Source organism: Triticum aestivum, chromosome 1A (assembly GCF_018294505.1).
Source record: "Triticum aestivum cultivar Chinese Spring chromosome 1A, IWGSC CS RefSeq v2.1, whole genome shotgun sequence".
NCBI lineage: Eukaryota > Viridiplantae > Streptophyta > Magnoliopsida > Poales > Poaceae > Triticum > Triticum aestivum.
The window spans coordinates 311429167-311449646 of NC_057794.1; the positions used below are offsets into that span (position 1 = coordinate 311429167).

A 20480-nucleotide genomic window follows, 5' to 3' on the forward strand; every position below is an offset into this window, starting at 1 on the left:
ACTAAAAGGCTAGATAGAAAGGTCGTGAGAGGGATGGACCGGGCGGCAGATCATCTATGGCGTGATGATAGAGAGATGATGCTAAATATATTATGTTAATTTAGTTCACGTGGAGAAGTGTCCATAGTCATGTCTTAAAAATTGTAGGCGTTTACTTTGAACCTTGTTAGGTTTCGTCGTGTAATCGGGTACCTCGTATGCCCACATACGCTTTGGATTTCTAGGAAATGTGGCCAAGATGTACCACAATTTTAAACAACTGGGAGAGAGTGAAATGTAATGAACATGCTTTACTATGCCTTTACCTCGAAGCAGTGTTTTATTAAAATCTTTGCGTGGTATCTTCGTCGAGGAGTCATTCTTAGCAAAGATTATCTTCATTAAGAGGAAGTGATATGGAAGTACACATTGTGTGTTTTGTCATCAATGAGACAATAAAACACTTGTTTTCCATTGCAAAATGGCTCGTTCTATATGATCAATCATTCAAGTAGCTTCTAGCTTGTATCCTCCACCTAATGTTGCAAATATATACGACAACTGGTTATATGGGATTGAATACAGGTTTAGAATTATTTTCAAGGCGGGAGCGCTTGCCGTTATTTGGTCGCTTCAGCTATGTAGAAATGATAAGGTTTTTAATGATAAAAGTACTTTTTTTATGCAGGTTATCTATAGATGCACTAGTACGCTTCGTTTATGATCGTCTTTACAATGTGTGGAGAATTGATATCTGTTTACGGAGGTGCTTACATGATTGGAGGCCACGGCAAGAGACATTTTTACCTAATATGGATGACAACATGATTTTTGGATTGGCCCTCCTACGTCTTAGGCGTACTTGGTTATGCTTGTGTGCATCTCATTTATACCGAGGCGGGATTAATGTTTAAACCTTTTGAGTAATAAAACACCCTTTTATCGAAAAAATAATGTAAGTCGAAATGTGCTCTGCACGTAGACGATCACTGGTTGAAAGAGCGCGCTTTTGCTTTTTTGAGGAAAGAGACAGCGCTGTTTTAGCTTCTCAGGAAATGAATCTGAGTCTGTTTTCTCTACAGAAAAAACGTGTCTATCAACCAACATTCTGATGAGGCTAATCTTGGACAATTTGCCCAGCAATAGCATCCACACACAACCTGTCTGGTAGATTGGATTTGCCGGTGCGTGCAGCTCTCTTCCTTTTATGACCTTGGAGGTTGTTTCGTTGTCAATCACCTGTCTCCTGGTTTATGTACGATAAAGGAATATAACACAGGCACGTTACGATACTGCAGAAGAACAGGGGCGTGGGGCAACCGGGCGAATGTCTAGAGTTTGAATTGTCTTCTAATACCATTTTTAGAGGAGAGAAAAAAGAGCAAGAAGAATAGTGTCCGATGAATGCGTCCCTTTTCCCCTTCTTTCGACCTGGACCCGTCAAAGGCTAGCGAATATCCTTGGAATTGCAAGACCAAGATAGAACAAACTCGTGCAAATTCTGCTACCATTCACGGGACCGATGGCACGGGCAATGAGGTACAGAATTCAGGATTGCGATAGCCAAGGCAGTAAGATGCATAACAGCCGCTGCGTGCCTCTGAGATAAGAGAAAAGATGGGCAGCAGCAGCAATACACAAGAGCAACATCAGCGTGGGGAACGAACATGTATGTAGGTTCTTGTACACGTTTAAGTTCTTATGAGCTCTCCTGGTCCTCGGCAGCTTCCGGCGCCTGCTCCTCTTCCTTGGCTGCCTCTGGCTCGTCGGCGTTCTTGGCCGAGGCGGGCTTGAGCAGGTTGCTGTAGCTGCCCGTCTCCTTGAACAGCTGCCAGAAGTGGTTCTGGCAGTATAGGATCCCGTTAAGGGAGGCGCAGGATGCGGTCGTCAGGATGCAGCCGCCGTGAGCGCACTTGAAGCAGGTCTTGTGGTAGGGCTCGCCCTCCAAGGTCATCTGCCAAGGAATTGAAATTATCAGACAGACTTTTGCATATGGAAAACGAGGCAACAGGCGTATGCGTAGTCTGTCGTGTCCAAAAGATTACTCATGAAATTTGGGTAGGTTGATCAAGGACTGAAATGATGCAAACAGATATATGCATGTTCATTTTATTGCTCTTGAATTTTGTTAGTCAAAAGTTGAGATTTCCCAGTTACCGAAGTTTCCACTGCTTAATCGTGACCGGCTTAATCGTTCAAGAATGGAAATTTCTTACCTTCTCCAATGGGTACACAGTCTTCTTGCAGGCAGCACACTTGTCCTGAGTTCCACAGAACACAGAGCCATACTTGTTTGGGACCTTAGACTGTAAGGGAAAAAACGACTTATGAGCTGCAATCTGTGACAAATTGGGAAATAATGATATTGCTGATTGTACTCTACGAAATACTCGCATTAAATCAGCAGCAAAGGATAACCTATTGGGCTGCAATATATATTTTTTCATAATCATTTCACAACAAATATAAGTGTGGCCCACAGAATGGCGAGAAAGCAATACCTGCTCATTATTTGCCTTTGCGCCTGAACAAAAAAAAAGAACAAGTACAATGTGATGAGATTTCTGTTGTAATTGCAAACAAAACAACAGCGGGAAGAGCAATGCAGGACAAACTTACATGTGGGGAAGTTTTTCTTGAAGCTGCCTGTTTCCTTGAAAAGCTGCTCAAAATGAGTCTTGCAGAAAAGAACTCCATCCATGGAGGAGTAGCTGCACATCTAGAAATAGTGCAGTTCAACGTGAGCTCATGCACAAGACATAATTCAGAAGATCACAGAGCAAAGGGATGTGAGAAACTGATGCATCCGACAGCAAATGTCAAGAAGGGGGCATTACCGAAAGAGTGCCTTTGCAATGGCTGCATTTGAAGCAATACTTGTGGTAGGGAATGCCATCCGCAGTAAGGAGGTCAATGAAATGAACGGTCTTGTCACAAGCCTTGCACTTGTCCTGTGTACCATAGAATGTCATCTTGATATTCTTGGTGGTGAAACCTAGCGAAATATGCCACTCAGTTGCTAACAAGAGTTGTCTGGCTCAAGCCTTCTAATGCTATCAAGATAACCTGTCTTCGGCTCTCGATCTGCGACCTAATAGAAGCAGATGAAAGCCAAAGAGAGGTTGGACCCAGAAGCAGTGGAAGGCTTTAAATGAATGCCTGAAACCGGATTTGGGAGAGGTAGAAGTTAAAATAGAAGAGGCTAGGCTCTAACACCAAGCCACAGGAAAAGGTCAGAGATGGGAATAGATGTGCCACGTCATAATGCTAACTTTGGAGATTACTCCTTGCACGGTTCTAATTTGTGGTTATTCTCCTATACAAAGTGTTCAACTATATTTAGTGTCCAAAGATAACTAAATACTAACAATAGTCCAGGACATAGGGAGAAGTATTGCGAAATTAGAAGGCGTTGTTATCTGTCGGTCAAGTTTTTCTTGCACGAAGGTGATCGATGTTAAATCTATTCTTAGTGCACCCAGAAAGACACACATGCATTCTCAATATAACCAGAAAAAACATGCTCGTTTACAGCACATATGATAAATATATCAAATAACATGCACTTGAATATACAATGAATAAACACCAAGACCTTGTTTGGCCTTGAACCCAAACAGCTTTTCAGAGACAAAGAAACGATGCAGCAAAAGCTTATATAAAAATTCAAGGCACAAAAAGATAACTCCTAGAATTATCTAAATGAGCAATTCAGTTGCTAGTAGCTTTAGTCTATGAAATGGAGAAACAAGAGAAATGAAGGTGAAACATTACCAATTTGGATTCACATTATGTACATACTCTATTTTCTCAGGGCCACAAACCAACAACAGGATACCTCTGATCTAGCTTCAGTCCCAAGAATTTGCTCTGCAAAAGAGTGACCTGTCAGTCCTGTCTGCTTCAATGCAAAGTAAAGTTACGATGGATGTGCAGGAAAAGTACCTGACAATTAGTCAGTCTATTCTCTATCTTCCAACAAGGAATGCCGGTATGAAGGGTATCCGGATTTGACACAATAATTTTTGAAGAATCGAAGCTTGGAAAACATTGTTATTCCAAGTTTGAAAATTTGCATGGTTATTCGTATCATAATATAGTTCGCTGTTTGTACACTCCAAAGCAGAGCGAATATATTTAAACAAAAATGGGCTACAGTGTTGTACAAGCGCCCACATAGGCAGAAACAAAAAATGAGGTAGTACAACATGTTTGCGCCTAGTCAACGTCAGAATAAAAAGGCCTTCAAGTCTCCCATTCTTCAGCCAGGTAGTTGTATTGTGGATGCCAATCATAAATAACAATAGGCTCCGGTGTATGGTGGTCTAGTAAACAGACACTTCAATCTGAACCTTGTATTCCAACCAAATTTACTTGAGAAATCTCGAGACATCACCAAGAAGACACAAGGAGAATCAGGTCTTAATCAATCTTAAGACATCGCCAATGAGATGCAGGGAGCCAGTAACCAAGACCTGATTCAGTACACAAAAACAAACCTATAAGAATTGAGTAGGAAAGTAGTTGCAACTTGCAAGAGAATAAATACAGATACATAACACATGTTCTTAGTCATGGATTAGCAGAACTGAATAAACATAAAGCAAACCAAAACACCAGTGTAATAAAATGGCAGGTATAAATCATGGAATAGCAGAACCAGAAGAAGTAAACAAACAAACAAGCAAATGAACGTGAATTGAACAAGTAGAAGAATAATATATGCCAAAAGGGCAGACAATTACATACATGTGTGAATGAGGGTCAGTAAAGGATAAGTGATAGCGAATCCTAAAATGCCTAGAGGGGGGTAGCTAGTTATGGATGGCTGGGTGAAATACTCCAGTCATCGCATGACATAATGTAGTACTGCTATGTCATGAAGGTACAGGAGAAAGGGAAGGGGATAGCCCAACAGCCAAAGCAAAAGTGGACAAGACCAGTGGTAGGACTAGGGTTCCTACCAGGCCTCCGGCGCAGATTGTATGGGCAAGGAGGAGGGGGACGAGGGCTGGAGCGGGCGCGCCGGCGGACAGGCGCCGTCGCGGCTAGGGTTGGAGGCGGCGGCGGCTAGGGTTCCGGCTCCTCAAGGAGCCGGGCAACAGAAGATTATAATATCTTTATTGCTTGATCTCAACAGTGTCTTACAACTAGTATTTATAACTTTAGCCTAAGATAACTTGCCTAAGATAACTTGTGGGGCAAGCCCCTAATACTAATGCCCGGTGGCCCTCTTCCTAGTATAGACCAAACCGGTCATAACATCTCTCCCCGCCTGCGCAAACAGCTCGTCCTCGAGCTGAAAGTCTGGATAGTGTTGGCGAAAATCCTCACGCTGCTCCCAAGTAGCCTCCTCCTCCGGAAGGCCCGCCCACTGGACGAGGACAAACCAGACACCACGACGGAGCTGTGCCTGCAACACCTTTGCCGGCTCTGGAAGAATGCGACCATCGGCGGTTGGCGGAAGCGCCGGAGGAGCCGCCGGTGGCTCGCCACGGAAAGGCTTGAGCAGCCCCACATGGAAGACGTCATGGATGCGAGCGCAGGCTGGAAGCTGAAGACGATAGGCCACCTTCCCAATGCGCTCCAAGATAGGGAAGGGCCCGGCGTAGCGAGGCCCGAGCTTGCGCTTGGCGCGCGGGTCAAGTGACTGCGTAGAGCAGTGGAGAAGACGCAGCCACACCCAATCACCGACCGCGAACTCCGCCTCGCGATGATGATCGTCGTAGTAATGCTTGGCCAGCTGCTGGGCCTGAAAGAGACGCTGACGGACCTCAGCAAGCATCTCGTCACGGGTGCGGATAAGGTCACCCGCAACCGTTGTCCGAGCCGTCTCCGGGTCCACCGGTAGTATAGGCGGGGGTGGTCGACCATAGACCACCTCAAACGGCGTAGCGCGCAGGGCGGAGTGATAGGAGGTGTTGTAGCAGTACTCCGCCCAAGAGAGCCAGTCCACCCAAGCGCGAGGCCGATCACCTGTCACACAACGCAAATACATGGCAATGACCTTGTTAACCACCTCGGACTGACCGTCTGTCTAGGGATGGAACGCCGTACTCAGGCGGAGCTGGACACCCGCCATCCTGAAGAGGTTGCGCCAGACATGGCCCGTGAATACTGGGTCCCTATCACTGACGATCGAAGCAGGGAACCCGTGTAGGCGGACAATGCCGTCGAAGAAGGCCCGGGCCACGGACGCCGCCGTGTACGGATGGCCGAGCGCGATGAAGTGGGCATACTTGGAGAAGCGGTCGACCACCGTGAGGATGCCGACTTGCCGCCCACCTTGGGGAGGCCCTCGATGAAGTCCATGGAGATATCCGCCCAGACCTGAGACGGCACCTCCAAGGGCTGAAGTAACCCAGACGGCCGCAGGGTCTCTGTCTTGTTGCGCTGGCATGTCTGACAAGACCGAACCCAGTCACGGACCAGGGCGCGATCGCCAGGGATGTAGAAGTCGGCGCGAAGACGATGGAGGGTTTTCTGCACACCCTCATGACCTGCCGAGTGGGCGAGCTGTAACACCTAGTGACGGAGATCATCATGCGCCGGAACAAAGATCCGGCGCCCATGGAGAAGCAGTCCGTCAGAGAAGCGCCAAGGCTCCTCCAGGTCACCGGACGTGAGCTGCTGCCAAAGAAGGACGGCGTCGTCAGCCGTCGCAGTTGCGCGGCGGATGTCGGCGAAGAGACCGAACGTCGGCCCGGAGCGGATGCACAGGACCGCCCCGGCAAACTCGTTGACGAAGGGAGCGATGTCGGAGTCGCGACGGGACAGCGCATCGGCCACGGTGTTAAGGCGACCCGGCCGATACTCGACGGAGAAGTCGAAGCCGAAGAGCTTGCTGATCCACTGGTGCTGTGGCACGGTCGACAGTCGTTGGTCCAGCAAGAACTTCAGGCTGTAGTGGTCCGTGCGAATGTGGAAGGACCGTCCCCACAAGTACAGCCGCCAATGACGAACAGCCTGCACAAGGCCAATGAGCTCCCGCTCGTATGCCGCCAGCTTGAGATGGCGAGGAGCGAAAGGCCGGCTGAAGAAGGCGAGGGGTCCATCGCCCTGATGAAGCACGGCGCCGAAACCAGCGCCCGAGGCGTCACAGTCCACCACGAACGGGCGGTCAAAGTCGGGCATCTGGAGGACGGGGCCCGTCGTGAGGGCCCCCTTGAGGGCCTCGAATGCCGTCGTCGCCTCGTCGTCCCAAGCGAAAGCGTCGCGGCGAAGCAACCGCGTGAGGGGCGCCGCGATGAGCCCGAACTCCCGGATAAATTTTCGGTAGTAGCCGGCGAGGCCGAGGAACCCGCGGAGAGCCCGCGGCGAGCGAGGTGTCGGCCATGCGGAGACGGCCGCCACCTTGTCGGCGTCCATAGCCACCCCGTCGGCAGAGATGACATGGCCGAGGTAGGCGACGGTAGGTGTCCCGAACGAGCACTTCGAGCGCTTAAGGTGGAGGTGGTGTGCCCGAAGCTCGTTGAAGACGATGGTGACGTGCTGGAGGTGCTCAGCCCAGGTGGCGCTATAGATAAGAATGTCATCAAAGAAAACAAGCACAAACCGCCGTAAGTAGGGCCGGAGGACGTCGTTCATCAGGGCCTGGAAAGTCGCTGGGGCGTTGGCGAGGCCGAAGGGCATCACCAAGAACTCAAAGTGGCCATGGTGGGTAAGAAACGCCGTCTTAGCGATGTCGTCGGGATGCATACGCACCTGATGATAGCCCGACCGGAGATCGAGCTTGGTGAAGAAGCGCGCCCCATGGAGCTCATCCAAGAGCTCGTCGACCACCGGTATAGGGAACTTGTCCTTGAGCGTGAGCGCGTTCAGGGCGCGGTAGTCGATGCAGAAACGCCAAGTGTCGTCCGACTTGCGGACGAGCAGCACCGGGGCGGTGAAGGGTGACGTGGAGATCCGGATGATGCCCGCGGCGAGCATAAGGGCACACTGGCGCTCCAACTCATCCTTCTGCAGCTGAGGGTAGCGGTAGGGCCGAACCGCCACGGGAGGGGTACCCGGCATGAGGTGAATATGATGGTCGTACACCCGGGCGGGCGGAAGACCCCGTGGCTCGTCGAAGAGGTCGCTGTGCTGCTGCAGAAGGGAATCCAGCAGGGGTTGCTCGGCCTCCGAGGACACGGCGATCAGCTGGAGATGTGGCACGGCTGGCGCAGCGCCCCCAAGGCCGTCCCACCGGACGCGGCGGCCCAGCCACCAGAACGTCATCGTGAGCGCGTCGAAGTCCCATAGGATGGGACCGAGGGTCCGGAGAAAATCTACCCCGAGGATGAAGTCGAAGCAGCCGAGGTCGATCCCTGCACAGGTAATGGAGAGGTGTTCGCCACCAATGGAGATGGGAACGTCGCGGGCGAGCCCATGACACCGGAGGCGATCACCGTTCGCCACCGTGATCCGCAGGCGCTCCCCGCCCGTCGTCGGAAGGGCTAGCCGACGCATGGTCGCCTCGGGCAAGAAGTTATGGGTGGAGCCAGTATCCAGCAGGGCCACCAGCCGCTCGTCATGGATCATCACCGGCAGCAGCATGGTCCGCTCGCCACGGATGCCGGCGAGGGCGTGGAGGGAGACAACACACGCCGTCGCCGTGGGATCCGCGGGCGTGTCCGCGGCCGCCTCGGGTGGTGGTGTCGCGTCGGTCGAGTCGTCCACCTCGGTGTAGTCGACCAGCTCCAAGTAAAATAGGCGGGGGCAAACATGGGTCGGTGTGTAGGGCTCATCGCAGTTGAAGTAGAGTCCCTGACGGCGACGCTCCTGCTGCTCAGCCGGTGACAACCGATGGAAAGTCCGTGTGGTGGCCGGGGGCGCGGCCATCGCGGCTGGAGGAGGCCGGCCCGGTGCTAGAGGAGTCGGCGCTGGTCGACTGGGCTGGCGGCCGCCCCGTCCGGGCTGTTGCTGCAGTGCCTGGGCCCGCTGCTCGAAAGCCCGGGCGTACTACATGGCCGTCTGGAGGTCGGGGGGATCCCGGAGCTCGACGTCCACGCGAATATGGTCCGGCAGAGCGCCCACAAATAACTCGGCGCGCTGAATCCCGGAGACGCTCGGCGCGTGGCACGCCAGGGCCTGGAAGCGGTCGGCGTAGTCCTGGACCGTGGATGTGAACTGTAAACGGCCGAGGGCCGCCAGGCGGCTCCCGCGGATAGGAGGCCCGAACCGGAGAAGACAGAGCTCCCAGAAGCGCTCCCATGGTGGCATGCCGCCCTCGTCCTGCTCGAGGGCGTAGTACCAGGTCTGCGCCGCGCCGCGGAGATGATAGGACGCGAGCCAGGTACGATCCGAAGCGAGCGTCCGTTGTCCGCGAAAGAACTGCTCGCACTGGTTGAGCCAGTTGAGAGGGTCCTCCGTGCCCTCGTAGGTGGCGAAGTCCAGTTTGGCGAAGCGAGGGGGTGTCAGACCGCCGTGCCCGGGGGCTGCTGCAGTCGGCGGCAGCGAGTGTGCCGGGTCGAGAATCTCCGGGGCGTAGGTCGCCGAGCCGGAGGGACGGTCAAACCGGGGGGAAGGCGTCGGGTGCTCCGGCGCCGTGGTATACACCAGGCCCGAAGACGAGCCGGCCGCCCACGCGGGTATTGGCGATGGCGATGGCGGAAACTGCACCTGGTGCAGGGGCCGACCAGTGGGCCGGGGCACGGGTGGTGATGTTGTCGACGGTGGCGGCGCCTGGTGGAGCTGCGGCGCCGCAGCCAGCGTCGAAGTAGCCGGCGGGGGCGCCTGGAGAAGCTGCTGGGAAGGGTCCCCCAGCGGTGCGATGGCGGCCGGCCACGCGGGCCAAGGGTTCCCCGCGGCCGGGTAGTGCTGCTGCAGCAGCGGCGGCGGGGGCAGCCCGCCGTAGGGCGACTGGAAGGCCGGGGCGGGCCACTGGAGCGGCGGCGGCCCGTAGGCGGTGGTGGCGGCGCTCGGCGGCGGGGGCTGGTTCCCGGCGAGATAGAGGCTGATGCCCTTGACCGCCTGGACGAGCTCCCGAAGGGTACCCGAGACCTCCTCGGGCGAGAGGATGGGGGGCGGCTCCGCCGCAGTGGCGGTCGGCGCTGTCGGGGTGGCCGTCCCGGACATGAGCGCCGGCATGGACGCGGACGGGGCTGGCGGCAGCGTAGGTGAGGCGGTGGTGTTTGGCAGCGGCGACTGTGATGGAGGAAGCGACATGATCGGCCTGGTGCTCTGGATACCAAATTGGTAGGACTAGGGTTCCTACCAGGCCTCCGGCGCAGATTGTATGGGCAAGGAGGAGGGGGACGAGGGCTGGAGCGGGCGCGCCGGCGGACAGGCGCCGTCGCGGCTAGGGTTGGAGGCGGCGGCTAGGGTTCCGGCTCCTCAAGGAGCCGGGCAACAGAAGATTATAATATCTTTATTGCTTGATCTCAACGGTGTCTTACAACTAGTATTTATAACTTTAGCCTAAGATAACTTGCCTAAGATAACTTGTGGGCCAAGCCCCTAATACTAATGCCCGGTGGGCCTCTTCCTAGTATAGACCAAACCGGTCATAACAACCAGCTTCAGGAATATTGAAGATCAACACTGATGCAGCTTTCACAGGATTTCCAATGATGGAGGTTGGGGATTTATTATTAGAAATGATCAAGGTACAGCTATAGCTGCAGGTGCTGGCAAACTGGAACATATGGCTGATGCCTTCCAATCTGAAGCGGTGGCTATGTTGTATGCAATAAACATTGCTAGCCAAATGGGTTGTGATAGAGTGATGTTTGAAACAGATTCTACACAGTTGAGAAGGTCTGTGTCTACTGAGGAATATGACCTGTCTGCACTGGGGGCCATTTTCAGAGAGATTAAATTTCAGTTACATGTAGGTTTTTCAGATGTATGTGTTGTAAACTGTTCACGAACATGTAACCGAGTGGCGCATAGGCTAGCAGCGTTTGGAGCAAAATTGAACTCTGGTGCATGTATTACTTGGCTGTGACAATTCCCAGAGTTTGTTCAGAACCTTGTAGCTGGGGACTTGTCCAGCAATGATATGAAAGAGGAATGCAATCTGTGTTCCGTTTCAAAAAAAAAGTACTGCTATGAGACATTTCAGAGAACATCACTGAAAGCAATCAAATATGCCCAAAAATTACCTGGCATGAAGTAGATTGGTTTTGTTGAGAAGTTTCCCTTAGCCACTTAATTGCTGATGGAAGAGATTCAAAAACTAAACTAGCCCCACTAGAACTTGTGCCATTTAGACCTGCATTGTTCCCATTGAAGTTCATCAATCATCTTTAACTCAAATGGTCGTGTTGACAGTACAACCCAGTTTGAGAACTAACTGCGATGAATTTTTAGAATACCTTTCTTGCCGCGAAGCAAGTCTTCCCAGACTGTTTGGAGTGACAACTGCCATGACAAATCAATTTGCTCTCTCCCTGGAGGTGGTGATGCATGTGAACCAAGCTTGTTGTATTGCGATTGATTTGGCACAAATAAGGCCTGATCAAAGCGGAGGCCTGGGCAAAATAACTTGTCACTATAGAAGAGCAACGAAAGCATCCACTCAACTTACAGTAGTAGTATATTGTTCATCTTGAAAAGTAAGCACAAAGAAAATTATGCCAGTGACTTCAGACAGTCGCTTGCTGGTAGTTCATTCAACCACACAAGCCATTATGGAAATACAAGACAGATTATCTACATGGCACGCAAATGAACAACTTCTCTTTGACGTTAAAGGCGGGGACTCTGCCCATTTCATTAACTGAAAAAAACAAGGAGTACAAGCTTATTTACAAAAGCCATAGCTAAAATAAAAAAGCAAAATGTAAAAGCCAACAATTGCTCTAGTAGAAATTTGTTTCCTCAAAACATGCTGAGTCTATACCTACTAATAAAGCAAGGTGATATTCTTGGTTTCGTCCCGTCATTAATATTTATAAAAAAGACATTGTATTTTTTTAACCAACACGCACTCCGTCATGAATATGTGAGCCTCGTGAAAAGAGTAGCTACGGATGGGGGCTAGTACGGCAAAAAATCGTGCGCCTAGCCCGGTCTTCACTGCGCTACTGGGCCACAGATGGGCCTTTTCGTATGGACCATCCACGCAAAAAAAAATGCCGCGCTGGGGGATCGAACTCGTGACTTGGAAGTATAAGAGTCGCAAGCTGCACCAACCAACTCGGGCATTCATATTTAGTGTTAATAATACCACCTCGCTCCTGAAGACACATAAGGACCAGTTTATATAGAATTGCAAATTCATATCAGCAAGACGCCTTGACAACAACAGGGAGGACGGACGAGATGAATTATGGGCTGTCGAGGGTATATATAAAGAAGGTACATAGATTCTGATCGTTAAACAGAAATTGTGGGCTGTCATGTGGGGCTATTAAAAAGGAAAGGTGTGCAACTAAGGGAATGGAATGGAATTTGTCGGCTGTGTCTTGGGACTATTAAAAAGGGAAAGGATTTAATGTCATGAAATGTGGACGGACTGCAAGGAATATATTCCATAGGATGGACGTGCGTGCACACTCAAACCAGCTTTGCGGGAACTGATGAATTTCAGTATTGTGAGCACGAACAGGGATGTGATGTGCCCAGGATTTGAACCAGACTAACTGGCCCGAACAGGATTCCAATTTCAGCATACAATAAGTTTGTGTCCTGTCCCTCTAGCAAGGCAAGAAACGGACCAGCGATTAGGCGGCCCATCTGAGCGACTGGGATCTCCACTGTCCATCAGCGAGGCAAGTAACGACCCAGCGATCACTGGCGGCTAATTAAAGGAAGGGAGGATTAAAAGAAGGAAATAAATTTTATAAGAAGATTAAAGGCATCACTGTATGCGGCTAATTTTTTGGCTAATCGTGCAGCCCGCCGCGGTACGCCCGGCAGATGCCAGACTCGGACATGGCAAGCAGAGAATGTGAATAATAAGGATTGTTTGGTAAACTGATTTGGCAGTCCCTCTTATAAATCCAAACAGAAATCAGAATGCAGAAGAGGGATAGAACAAAAAAATAGAAGAAGAAGAAGAAAGCTCATGGGAAATATAACAGACATATCTTCTTTATTCTTTTTTCACATGAGTGTCTTTTTTTTAGGGGAGAGTTGAGAACTGGGTGGCGATCCATTTGTTAATTAGAACTTAGAATTGTATGATTCTTAAATCTATTCCACATACAGGCTAATTCATGGGGTTTTTTTCTCGAATATGCACGAGTGTGCATATCATATATTAAAGAAGGGCAAAAGAATGCCTCCACCGTTAGTTACAAGAGTTTACATACTACTTCACTCCTCACGCCTATCCCACCACGCTAACCGACTAAAGCAGGGTGCAACATCTCCTTTTAGCAGGCCGGCCGACAACCAAACTAGACCCTCTAGTCTAATCCTACCATGTAGCGTCTCACACGAAGGCCGCACGCCATCAAAGACAATAGCATTCCTGTGCTTCCACAGTTCCCACAAGGTAAGCCCAAGGATGGTGCACAAGTCTTTCGTACTGGCTTTGTTAGGCCCCATCTTTACAACCATGGCGTGAGAGCGTCATGCTGCGACGGCACCCAATCCGGCTTTCCCCAGGCCTGACAGTACTCCGCCCAGATCACCCTGGCAAAAACACATGTAAGCAAGATGTGGTTGATAGACTCCTCCTCCTCCTGGTCGCAAAAGGGGCATGCATCTTGATGCGGTAGTCCTCGCCTTGCCAGGCGGTCCTACGTCCAGCATCTATCCCGCAGGGCAAACCATGTGAAAATTTTGCATTGTGAGGGCGCCCTTGATTTCCAAGTGAGATCCGCTGCGGGTGCCACTTCTCTCGGCCAGAACTTTGCCGCATATGCCGATCGAACCGTGAACTGCCCATTATCCTCCCAAGACCAAGAAAATTCGTCTTGCACGTCATCCGTAGGCTCCCAAGCGACGACCTCATGCCACAGTAGAAGAAACTCATGCAAAGCATCCAATCCTAAGTTCGGACCCACATCCTGTGCCCATGCTCCATCCCCCATGGCCTCCCGGACTGTCCGATTAGTGCGAATCCGCGCCGGGATCATGTTGTAGATCAAGGGAGCGACCTCCTGAACCCTTTGTCCATTCAACCAGCGGTCCTCCCAGAACAAGGTCGATTGACCATCCCATGCAGTGCTCCTTGTGGCTGCTTTGAAGAGTAGCAACGAGTCTTTGGGGACTTTGATGTTAAATTCCTTCCAAGGTCTGGTATTGTCCGTTCTCTTAAGCCATGGCCATCTAGTTTGCATTGCCACATTCATCCAGCGTAGGTTAGGCAGATCGAGACCACCAGCCCACTTCGGGGTGCACACAGTCTCCCAAGCAACTGCACAGTTACCACCATTCGCCTCCTTCCTTCTGCACCACAGGAATCCTCTACAAATCTTGTTCATTGCTGCAATCGTTTTCATGGGCAGGTCCAAAGCCATCATCGCTAATTCATGGTTTTGAGTTGAAGGAAAGGGGGAAAGATTCATGAATCTGACATTTAATATTTTAAGTAGAGCTCATATGGTACATATAGAGAAATATATTTGTTAGATTAACTATGCGTGCAGATTTTCGCATATGTTATTATATTTTAAGATCCTATTTAGATAGATACATTTTTTTGTATTTAGTTCAACTGTAGTCTGAGACTGGTTTGATCAACCCGCAACCTGGTCTCCGTTTGAGTGGGGCAACAATGACGTATTAGCCAATGGAGTGATGAGTAACAGGCAAGTCATGTGAGTTGTCAAAAGAAGGTGTTACCAATTCCCAGGTAATCATGATGCTATTTAAGATATTTAGTTAAACATCATCCTGTGCTGCTAATTTACTCCATTTTTTTTATTCTGCCGCGGATCAAAATGACGGAGTAAACAAGGAGCAGGCTACCGTTAACAAAAAGTGAGGTGAATTACGGTGGTAATCCGAGCAAGGACACGATGGATAATAACACATACAAAATCCTGAGAGGTTGAAAGGAGCGGCTCGTGTCCGAGCTGCAAAAGGGCTCCAAAGACATGAGCATCGAGTTTTGCAACACAGGAAGCGGCCATAGAAAAGGAAGATGAGTGGCGACATGGAGGATGAGTGCCATGTTAAAATAGAGTATGTGAAGGTCAGGAGGGGAATCATCAATGCTAATTTGTTTACAGATCTATGATTTTTCCTCCCGTTGCAACGCACGGGCATGTTTGCTAGTAACTACAAAATGAAATAGTTGCATTGTTCAAGATCATCATTGATACATCAGCAAAGAATTATGTTGACGTACCTTTCTGAGCACATGTATCTAGAAGACGTGGAAGCAATATCTGAGGATCTCTTACTGACATGCAATTGAACAGGAGAATCTGAAAGCGTCCCACAAGAGAATGTGTGTGTGAGAGAGAGAGAGAGAGACCATTTCAACATTGCTTTAATCCGAAAGGCTGCCACTGCAAGGCATAGCATACCTTCTTAGAATTGATACCACTACGAGGCTGCTCCAAAGGACCTGGTTGTGCTGCATCCTTTTTCGTAACATGGGAAAACCACTTTGCGCATATTTCCATACTTTCTGGGCTATGTGCCCCATCCAAATAGAAAACTAAGGGATAACTGGCATCCTTACATTCTGAGCTCACTTGTAGATCTGGGACAATCTGTGCTCGGCCTTGCAAACAAGCAATCGATAGCCCTTTGATGAACTGATCTGGTAAGGTGCCCTGCACTCCATGGTAACATGATAACTGATCCTAACATTATCCTTTTGCGGAAAATAAATAAATGCCAGTTTGGAATACTTACATGATCTTTGACATGTATTCTGTCCAAATGTCCTTGCCTCTCAAGCCAGGTATTAGCCAATGCAACTGCAAGGCCTGCATTCATGTACTGGTGTTCACCATGCAGCCCAAGAGGTTGATCTTCTAATTGCCGTGGGTCCAAAGGTGGAACTATTCGGATAGAAACCTTTAATGAATTTAAGTTTCATAAATTAACTGGACCAAACTATAGTCATGCTCATTGCAATCAGAATGTGGCAGGCAGAGAGGCGACCAAAAAATGTGTAGCACGGAATATGACATACACCCAATTCAGAAGCTCTCTGCTTCAGTACAGACATTGCCTCCTCTGGTTGTGGAACTGTATAGGCTGGAACTCCCTTCTGTGTTTTGATAAAAAGAAAGTCATGCAGGTACAAAACAACAGTCAAATTTAATTACAGAAGTTGTCAGCTGAAGGAGATAGGAGCAAAGCAAACATGTTACATTCTCCTAAAAAATATGTTAAGGAAAAAAATAGGTCGAGAGAAACCTTCAATATTCCAGCTTTCTCCCCAGCAATTTCTACAAGTGAATTTCCTGCTCAAGCATCGACAACATGAATGAAACCAGTTTACTACGGATGCAAGGGATTTTATTTTTTCATTCAGTTTCATGACTAACCAAGAATTTCCATGTGATCGTATCCGAGGGAAGATATCCCACAAACTACAGGTGCTTTTACCTGCAAAAGTTTCAATTTTCACAGCAGTTATGCTCTCCGGTCTTTTAAGTCAAGATGTTGACGGTGATCTCAATGGGCTAAAATAGGAAGAAAGATAAGCTTAGTATGCATTCCAGACAGATTCTAGATATCTTACAGGTGAACTTAGGTTAAATGAACTACATGACTGTCATTCTGCTATAGTTTGCACTGTGATCTCCGACCAGCCTTTTGGCAGCTAAAGTACATATGCAAGTTTAGTATTAAAATCAGAATCAAAGTGAAGTATCAAAAGGACCACATGTGCTGGTGTATGAGCTTTCTTTTTGGTTGGTGATCATGTCATACAGGCACTTCATATTAATGTGGATTATTTAACTACAAAATGATCATAGAAATGTCACAAACCACATTTGTTGCATCATATTTCCCTCCCAAACCGACCTCCAGCACAGCTACATCCACCTGCTTAAACACACAACACACAAAATGAGTACATTCTAGGAAACCATCATAAATGCAGTTCTGAAAATCGAGAAGTATACCACAGGCTCATCTACCTAGAAAATCACGATGCCTTTGAATAAAACTACCTGATAACTGACCCTTTCACAGTTCAAATTACCAGTCATATGACACCTGTCAGTACTCAGTAATATAGGCTTTTTTTAACAAAGTACAGATGCAAGCGCTCGTATACACGCGCATACACTCACCCCTACAGACAGTTCGAGTGAAGATGAAAATTATTATGGAGGTGGGTACTGGCAGCCTTTTACAGACAATAAAGCCATTTCTTTCATAAACATACAAATAATCTGATACACAATGAGCAAGTGTCCACAATGTCTAGCCTTTAGATGGGGAAAGTCTTCAAAAATTCACATATAAGAAAAGGCCCAAACATGTATTTATCCAGATTCATGACAAGAGTGAAAGCTTGTCGAACAATAAGTATTCGAAAAGTATTAACCTGCTCATCTGAAAAAATCTTGAATGCTAGCAGCGCAAGGAACCTAAAGTAGGCTGGCATTGGAATATCATCACCAGTTTTGACCTGAAACGTAAACCAAATTCACCACATTAATGGGTGTTTTAAGGAAAGTATTAAAGTTCATGAAAAGAAATGATGCAGATTCCACTAGTATTTATTTCATATAGTCCTGCTTCAACATGATACAGCCGCAATGGCATCATATGAAATAAAACAGGTGATATTTACTAGTACCTTCAATTTGTTCCAGCACCACCAGAAATACCTAATAAACTTTTCTTCTGAAATGTCCAGCCTGTAACCTCACCAGAAAAAAAGGGTAATAGGTAAGTACAATGATGCATAGTGATAGGACGAATTAAATAAGTCACTCAACAATAGTAATTCCCTCAAGTCTAATTATAATGAGAAGCAACTAAAGACTTTCATTTTAAAAAATGTAGCATCACAGCAAAGAGAAAAGTACCCATCAAGCCGAAACCGCTCACGGACATCAATCAAGTGTGGAGAGGTGAAAAGTCCAGTGCGGAAACCACATGATCGAAGAATTGACTCAGCAAATGTGCATGTTGAACCCTGGCGGATATAAAAAGCCCAGAGAAGTTAACAGCCGCTCTGCAGAAAAATTTTCTTTGCAAGAATATCACAAAGGATTGACTCAGTAAGTGCGCACGGAAACAATCAGAAAGTGCTATAGTCTGTTTATATTGTTGGATATCGCTGGGTCATAAACCATTATCACAAACAACTAGAAACACAACACAGACTACAAAATTACAAACACTTCATTAAAATAAGCAAGGCCTCAGGTAAAGGCTACTTCAGCAATTATGTTAGTTTCTAAAGTAAACTGCTTGATGCCAATTTGTATTACTCCGTGTTTCACGCCAGATGAAGACACACATAAAAAACAAGGCAATCCAATGTTTTATTTTCCTTCTCTTTTTGGAAAAACGGTAGGAGCGTCGTCCTTCATTCAGAGGAACAAAGTTCTAAAAGTATAGGGGGGAGGGGGGCTCGGTCGCCTCGGCAAAACAAAGAAGCAGGCTGTCTACCTGTTGGCTTAAACACTGCAAGACACACTATAATGTACTCCCTCCGTTCCGAATTACTTGTCGCAGGTATGGATGTATCTAGATGTATTTTAGTTCTAGATACGTCCATCTCTGCGACGAGTAATTTGGAACGGAGGGAGTAAGATATCCTCTTGAGTGAGGAAAGAAATCCGCTCGGCATCTAAGAAGTCATTTCATTCCCTTTCTAAAAATGTGTCTGCTCTGCTCCTTCCAGACATTCGACCAAACATATAACAGTGTGGCACCTGCGTAGAGACTTGGATGAAGGCCCGAGGATGTGCCCCCACCAGCGTCCAGGGAAGATTGAGACAGAGGCGGAGGGGCAATGTGGTCATCTTGCCAATCCAACGTTTCACGAGAAAACAGAGTTGAAATGCAAACGATGTAGATAACACTAGTTCATACTGTTACAACTATTGCTGTGCTTGGTTACCAATAAACTAAAACCGCAAGCCTAAACCCATCCAGAATTCCGGAACAATTCAAATCTTAACCCAGCAACGCCATCCCTAACGCCGCGTCCAGCTGCACTCACCTTCCCTTTGGTCCCGGCGACGTGAACCACCTTCAGCCGCGTGATGGGCTCCTCCAGTTCCAGTATCTAGCAAAACAAAACAAACCAAACAGCAATCAGGAACAACAGAACAAACCACAGATGAATCGAATAGACCGCCGTCGCAGCAACACCACCTGCAGGTACTTGGCCATGAGCTCCCACTGATTGCCGCGGTTGCCGGTGTCCGCGCGCACCTTCTGCTTGATCAGCGACGCCAGGCACCCCAGCACCTCCTCGTACTCCGCCGACCCCGTCGCCGCACCTGCGCCCACCCCCCACGCACACGCACCGCCGCATCATTCGCTGTCCCCAAATGGAGCAGAGAGGAAGTTTCTGTTTCAGTCCGGTTCGCGAGCTTACCTGCCTGTGCGGCGCCGGCCATGGCGCGGGGGAGGTGGAAGGATGGGCGGAGGGGGCGGGCGGGGCTGGGGGCGAGTGGGTGGGGAGGTGGGGAGTGGAGGGAGAGTAGGCGGCGGAGGTGGGCGAGGCGAGGGGCCGGCATGGCGAGGGAGGAGGAGGCGGGCACTGGTAGTTTGGTGGTGGTCGGAGGGGCGGAGCGCTTCGGTGGTGCGGGTCGTGGGCTCGCGCCGCCGCTCGCGCGCATCGCTCACCAATCGTGTGATGTGGAGCGCTCAGCTTCCTTTATCGCCGTTGTGTTGGGTTTTGGGTTTTTCTCGGGAACGCTGTGTTGGGCTCTAGCGCTGTGCGGAAGAAACAACAGGCCTCATTTATTTATTGTTTTGGGCTTAACAGGTTACTACGAGGTAGCGTGGCCCATTTTATGGAGCCTTTTCCCGCAATCCTGGCCCATGACATGTGTCATCCACTCATTTCTAAGTATCACATGTTGCTTTTTTTTTTTCTAAATAGCACATGTTGCTAAAAACAATCTAAATATCACATTTGTTTGTGCCAAAAACCACATTTTTTTCTATTTTTCTGAGAAAAATCACACATGTTTTGGAGTTGAGGGTGTTACACACTATGTATATGAATAACAAATGTATAAAGGAAAATGAGCTTGATGGGGTGTCCTATATGTGCCCCTGACTCTGACAATGTCTTGCTCCGTCTTATCTTGAACATGTCACCAAAGTTCATAATTGAAAATGTCTTCTTATCATTGCCCATGTCTTCTCTCCTTTGGGCATTGGCTATATCCCGCGAGCTTTCTTCTGCATTGGGCAGGAAGAGTTGCCTTTTGTTGCCGCCCGACAATGCATGTGTCACCATTTCTTGGTTTTTTTATTCATTTGACAAATCTAACACCATGCTCAGTGTCATGCTTGAGGGATGAGAGCCCATGGGGTTTAGTGATGCGGTCTGTAGAGCTTGTGTTAATGAAGTGGTGTTGATATTTGTAATCTTCATGTTAGGATGGTTGACACTGATTAAAGTTGGAAAGACACTTCCTACATCTATTATTACATTTGAACGAGAGCACGAATTCAAT

The 20480-nt window shown here is 48.7% G+C and overlaps 2 protein-coding genes across 3 annotated transcripts; both read right to left on the reverse strand.

Moving 5' to 3' along the window:
• Nucleotides 1-1459: 1459 nt before the first annotated feature.
• Nucleotides 1460-3152, reverse strand: LOC123048018 (LIM domain-containing protein PLIM2b). The gene is made up of 5 exons (XM_044471256.1): nt 2817-3152; nt 2599-2698; nt 2481-2503; nt 2196-2285; nt 1460-1933 (listed from the first exon to the last, which is right to left on the reverse strand). Exons 1-5 carry the CDS (start codon nt 2949-2951, stop codon nt 1679-1681), a joined length of 603 nt encoding a protein of 200 aa, XP_044327191.1. The 5' UTR covers nt 2952-3152; the 3' UTR covers nt 1460-1678.
• Nucleotides 3153-4040: 888 nt separating this feature from the next.
• Nucleotides 4041-19650, reverse strand: LOC123047991 (folylpolyglutamate synthase). Of its 2 annotated transcripts, none has more exons than XM_044471255.1 (16): nt 19388-19650; nt 19162-19289; nt 19007-19072; nt 17862-17971; nt 17630-17690; nt 17375-17458; nt 16810-16866; nt 16362-16422; nt 16231-16277; nt 16004-16081; nt 15721-15885; nt 15387-15638; nt 15206-15284; nt 11277-11432; nt 11064-11173; nt 4041-4454 (listed from the first exon to the last, which is right to left on the reverse strand). In XM_044471255.1, exons 1-16 carry the CDS (start codon nt 19629-19631, stop codon nt 4395-4397), a joined length of 1758 nt encoding a protein of 585 aa, XP_044327190.1. In that variant the 5' UTR covers nt 19632-19650; the 3' UTR covers nt 4041-4394. The 2 variants fall into 2 exon arrangements, with proteins under 2 accessions (XP_044327190.1, XP_044327189.1); XM_044471254.1 differs by having other exon boundaries at nt 15721-15869; nt 15973-16081.
• Between the last annotated feature and the right edge of the window lie 830 nt (nt 19651-20480).